The 6,357-nt window shown below is 31.7% G+C and overlaps 1 protein-coding gene across 4 annotated transcripts in view; it reads left to right on the forward strand.

The window, feature by feature from the left end:
* LRBA (LPS responsive beige-like anchor protein) overlaps window positions 1–6,357 on the forward strand; it is a 736,795-nt gene that overhangs the window by 570,291 nt on the left and 160,147 nt on the right. For all 4 annotated transcript variants that reach the window (XM_081811769.1, XM_081811768.1, XM_081811770.1 and 1 more), the window contains 2 exons: window positions 659–799; window positions 1,827–1,946. In XM_081811769.1, the coding sequence (XP_081667895.1) occupies window positions 659–799; window positions 1,827–1,946 (261 nt within the window). The remainder of the gene's footprint in view (window positions 1–658; window positions 800–1,826; window positions 1,947–6,357) is intronic.

The following is a 6,357-nucleotide window of genomic DNA, read 5'->3' on the forward strand; positions in this document are numbered from 1 at the left end:
TGAATCGTTTTCTGGTATAAACTCGTAATCTGTCTTCTATTATTTATACACACACATACACAGAGACACACACACATATACTTTATTTATTTCAGGCAGGGATGTTTTAATCCTCTAAATTTTGCTTTTACTCATACTAGTAGAAATTTCTAGATTTACATTTAATCCCTTTTTCACTCATTCTCTTCCTTGCATTCCTCATTCCCTTGCATTTTTGTTTCATCCTCTTCTCAGAAGCTATTGTAAATTAATTCTCTAACATCAAGATTCTGTTTCTGGGTGTTGCTTCTAATTAACTAAATAGAATTTTATAGGTGCTTTCCAAACTATTATATAGCTAATATTCACTTCATGTAATTGTCTTTATGAAAATACTTGTTATGGTCTGATTAAAAACCTGTATTCAACAGAAACTAGACTCACTGAGAAATGACAGGTTTCTCCTTCCACTTATATGTGTATGTTTAACCTGCTTTGGAAAAAGTTTTTGCATCCACTCTCTGAATGTAGCACCATGTTTTAGCTTCAGTAGAGTATATATGTATATTTAAATTGACTCTCACTTGCTAATAGGATGACATTTGAAGAAAGAAATAAAAGATGATTACATTTATGTGTTCTTGTTTTGTTTTGTTTTCTTTTTCTTCCACATTGGCAGCCAATAGGAGCTTTGAATCCAAAAAGAGCAGCATTCTTTGCAGAGCGTTATGAATCATGGGAAGATGATCAAGTTCCAAAGTTCCACTATGGTACTCATTACTCAACTGCAAGTTTTGTTCTTGCATGGCTGCTAAGAATAGTAAGTTCAATTTAAATAATAAACCATGAATAACTAAATTCAGTGTTGTGGAGAATATGCAATGATTGAAAGTTGTTGGCATCTTTTTTGAATGCTAAATTTTTTTTTCAGTGATTAGATTTCTAATTATAAATATCTCTTTATCTCATTTGATATGTATTTGATAACATGTTGCTATAGAATAGCCTTAAAAATGTTTCACCTGGAATTATATGAATATTTTTCTTAAACTTGCCTCTTCAAATGGTTGGTATCTCATCAGATCCTAAATTGTAACATACGTTATTTTCAAATGTAGTATATTAAAATAAGAACTAAATAAGATTTTGTTAAGATAGCATGTGTTCATATATTTTAGGAATTTCAGTTGCCCCACATGGAATAAGTTATGTTTGTAGATTACACCAAGGCTACTGTGTATTGATAATATATTGGTTAAACAAGAAATGTTTCTGTAAAATTGAAAGGTGATTCATCTACTAGAAAGTAATTTCTTTGGGAAAGCATTAGCAGCACATCATTAATTAAAGCTTGTTAGAAGGGTACAGGCAGACATAAATCCTAGAAGTAATTTATAGTGCTTAGCTAATTTCAAGCAATTATCTACTAATATGTGTTTAAGTGTTCTTTAACTAAGAGGAGGCTTTTAAATCTTCCAAACATTTTTCTTTTCTTAATCATAAATTAAATATTGAGCCATAACAATAGGAAAATTACATATTAGACTATTTCCCTGTTCTATGAAGAAAATGCAATCTAATTTATGTTTGAATTTTATTAATAAATTGTTCTTGAAAAGGGAGTCTGAAAAATGTTGCAAATGCCAAATTTTGGAAATATTTCTTCTGAAACAAAACTAGTTTAAGAACACTAATATAATAATTTAGATATAATTCCCATTCTATACCTAGTTTATATATAGCTGGCTAATGTCTATTAGTCATTAAAGTATCTAAATATAATGATTTATTTAAAAAAATTTTTATGCATGAGGAAACATGGATTTTTTTAATTGCTTATTTTTTAGGAACCTTTCACAACTTATTTCCTAAATTTGCAAGGAGGGAAATTTGATCATGCAGATCGAACTTTTTCATCAATTTCTAGAGCTTGGCGAAACTGTCAGCGTGATACATCTGATATTAAGGTACAGAAATGTTTCATTTTACAGTTACTATTGCCATTGTGTTCCTTGTTGAATGAATGTTGACAGTTTCTCTCTTGCAGCATAGCACTATTTACTGAAGAGAAGCCTCAAAGGCTGAGGCTTTAATTAAATGGCCAAGAACCACTGTATAGCATCTCTCTGTCTGTCTGTCTTTGTCTCTCTGTTCTTTGTGTGTCTCTACCTGTCATATGTCTCCCTGTCTCTTTCTCTTTAGTTGTAGAATGGTTGTTTTTTTCCTCCTTGGAATCTTTTTAAAGGAAAAATACAGTAGTATGAATGTAAGGTAGCATGCTCAATGGCATTACAAACTCAATAAATAAAATTAATACAGTCAGAAAAATGCGATGAGAAGACTCTCAGACTTTTAATTTATTTAATTTTATTTTACTTCATTTTATTTTAAAGATCCCATCTCTCTTAATCTTTTACCTGCTACTAATTCTAAATTCATACCTGACTGTGCTTGATATAAGGTTACATTATTATTGAGGGAAAAGAGGAGTTCTCGTATCTATATGTATGTTCACTACTGTAAGAAATCAAAAACTGCACAACAGCTAACATAATCCTTACTAGATCTTTGTTTCTACCCTCAGAAATTATAGTATTTTACTTTCATGACATACTGTCTCTTTCTCCAGATGCTATTGAATATAATGAGATATGCCTGTGGATGTGAAATTCCTTATCGTCTCATAAAGAAATATGACTTATATATAAATAGTTATACTATATGGAAGAAAATGATAGGCACCATATAAGAAATATTGGGTTTAAAAGAGGAAAAGTTACATTACTAATGTTTATATTACTATAGAGTACCTTTAAAAAATTTAATATGATAATTATATCTTTTAGGTGTGGTACTTTGAAGACTATAAAATGTATTCACATACTTTATCTTACAGTAGAGCATAACATTACTTATATCAAAGATATTTTATTGAAGATTACATCATATGCAGAAATAATCTTTTATGTTGGGACATCTGTAGGATTTTTTGATATTGTAAATAATGTACTCTGAAATACTCTTGAAATTATATATCATATTCTTTAAGAGTCATCAGTAGAGGGCTCCTGGCTGGCTCAGTCAGTAGAACATGTGGCTCTTGATCTGAGGGCTGTGAGTTCAAGCCCCACTTTGGGCCTAGAGCTTACTTTAAAAAAAAAAAAATGGGTAACTAGAAACAGTAAATCAGAATAGCTAATAGATTTAGTAATTATTTTTTAATTCTTCCAATCTCAAAGCTATTGAATTACTTATATAACTCTTTTGAGAAGTAATGAGGGATATGGACATAGGAAAACAGTGATAAGCCTAAATTTTTTGTTATCAAATTGAAGACATGATTTTTTAAAAATTTGTTAATTCTTTCATTTGTTAAGCATCTCATGACCAAGTTATAACCTCATACTTAAGTTTGGTACTTGAAATTTAAACAAAAATAAAATTATGAATTTGAAAATTATTGTTTCCTGCTCCATAATAAATGGATAGTATATATCTCCAACTTTCTACCTCTAAGTACTAGACATTCCTTCGTAATGCTTTGTTAGACAAGAGGTGCATATGATAGATCTTTGTAGTTCTGTCATCTCTTTTTCCTAAATCTCAAGCCTTTTTCTGTCAAGATTCTTCAGTTAGCACAAGTCTAGTTCCATTTTCCCAAACACTTACCTTAAAATACCCTACCTGTAAAAAAATTAAAAACCCACACAAAACAGCTGCAACATTAAAAACTAAAAAACAAAAAAGTAAAACCCATAGGAACTTCTTTACCGTTCTTCCTAATTTTTCTTATTCCTTCACAAATAATAAACACTTAAATTCATCTCACTTTCTTTTGAATGCCCCAGCAGGCCTTAATAAAAAAGCTCCAACTACTAGACAAATAATAGAATTTCAATTCTTGCTATTGTGCTACTTAATTTCTGGCTTTCTAGCCGTGTTATATAAAGCATCTATATGAAGAAGTAGAGTACAGAGTTAAGGAAAAAGTTAAAATTTTTTTAAAAATTTCAAGTGTCAAGTTGATTCGGCCTCAATAAAAATATAGTTTCATTCATAAATATTATTTAATTATGTTGAGAGGCAGAGAAATTTTCTTCAGGACTATTTGCTAAAGCCTACTTGCTCTTATAACCAATATGTATAGTCTCCTTTTTTTTTTTTTTAACTGTAAAATACTTGTAGGGTAGATAGTACATTGATAAATTACATTTTCTACATTGATAACTAACTAATTTGGTCCCTACAACTTTTCAAGTACTTTGAAAAAGTATGTAATACACGGTCACAGAGGCTAAAGAGCCTCCTTATACATGGCTAGATGGTCCTTTTAAAACTGAGGAGGTATTTAATCTTGCTTCTTTTCTTGTATCCTGCCCTTTTAAAAGTGTTACATTTTAACACTTTAGAAAGCACATTTAAGTTATTATGATAATATAATGTATAAGAATAAATGTGTAAGAAAGCACATTTAAGTCATTATAGTAGTATAAATATTTCATTGAGATATAACATTGCATTTCAGATGGAATCATATTAATTATAGTGTGATCTTTATTTGTATTATCTTGTTGAGGTTTCTGGAAATAAGAACAATGTTAAACAGTACACAGAGGATAGTGAAATATGGGTGGTGAGAATCACGTTATTGAATATACTCAATATATATTGAGTATATATTGAGTATATATTCTAAAGTATACCTTGCTTGATGAATATGGTATACATTTTCTAAAATATTTTCATGACATTTTACAAAAATGAAGTGTTGTGGGGTGCCTGGCTGGCTCAGTCAGTAGAGCATGCAACTCTTGATCTCAGGGTTGTAAGTTTGAGCCCCACATTAGGTATAGAGATCACTTAAAGATAAAATCTTTAGGGGCACCTGGGTGGCTCAGTCGGCTAAGCGTCTGCCTTCAACTCAGGTCATAACCCCAGGGTCCTGGGATCAAGCCCTCCATGGAGTCCCTTATCAGCAGGGAACCCGCTTCTCCCTCTCCCTCTGCCACTCCCCCTGCTTATGCTCTCTGTCAAATAAATAAATAAAATCTTTAAAAAAATCTTTAAAAAAAAACAAATATGAAGTGTTGTGAGGTAGATAGAAGATTAATTTTTTTCAGGGAAAAATAATAATGTGATACCATTTCTAATATTTAACTCTTTTTGTGCTGAAGGGGAACTGTTACTTTAATATCTTAGAAACCCTATTTCTTGCATTCTGCTAATACTCAGAGAATAACTTACTAAAAAAAGGTTATCCTAGCGAATTATTTTTTTCAGGGAAGAAAAAACTATTAAATTTTACTAAAGTAGTCTTTGAATTTTAGCATGACTTACCATTTTAGAGTTCTGGGGATCATTTGTATTTTCGGGTATCATTGCTGGTTTCATTTCAGATATGACCCTCGATGATGCTTTTCATTCTGCCTGGATAACTGTTAGAAGTGTTGATCAGCTCTTTAAGTAGGCTTACTACTGTTCTGGATGTGTGGGTGGAGCAGTTAGTTGAGCATCTGACTCTTGGTTTCAGGTCAGGTTCTAATATCATGGTTGTGAAATAGAGCCCCACTTCGGGCTCCATGCTCAGCCCAGAGTTTGCTTGAGTTTCTCTCTCCCTCTCCCTTTGTCCCTCCCCCCATGCTCTTTCTTGTTCTCTCTCTCTTTAAAATAAATAAATATTTTTTTAAAGTAGGGCTATTACTGTTCAATAGAAATATAATGCAAGCCACAATTGCCAGCCACATGTGTAATTTTAAATTTTCTTATAGTCACGTTTTAAAAAGTGAAAAGAACCATCTGAAATTAACTTTAATATCAAAATATTGTTATTTCAACATGTAACCAATATAAAATTATTAATTAGATATATTCTTCTTTCATACTGTCTTTGAGATCTGGTATGTATTTTATATTTATAATAACACATGTATATTTAGACTAGCCACATTTCAAGTGTTGAATAGCCACTTGTAGCTAATGACTACTGTATCAAGCCCTATATGCTTAGGACAATGTTCCTGATGTTGTACTTCATTTAAATATTGATAGGTAGTAGCAATAATAGGTATTCTTGAGGATTAAAATAGGATGTGCTAAAATTGGGTTGGAGAATCATCATTGTGATAAATAATATTTTAAAATCCCCAGCAGATTCTGTGTTTCAAGTCTTAAAAACCCGCTTAAGGGATGCCTGGGCATCCATCTCTTGATTTTGGCTCAGGTCATGATCTCAGGATTGTGAGATCAAGCCCAGGGTCAGGCTCTGCCTTGGGCATAGAGCCTGCTTAAGCATCTCTCTCCCTTTCCTTCTGCTCTGCGATATGTATCCCCCCCCCCCCCCATAGCTCATGTGCATCCTCTCTCTCTAAAAAACAAACA

This window comes from Leptonychotes weddellii, chromosome 2 (assembly GCF_054177405.1).
Source record: "Leptonychotes weddellii isolate Sample4059 chromosome 2, ASM5417740v2, whole genome shotgun sequence".
Lineage (NCBI taxonomy): Eukaryota > Metazoa > Chordata > Mammalia > Carnivora > Phocidae > Leptonychotes > Leptonychotes weddellii.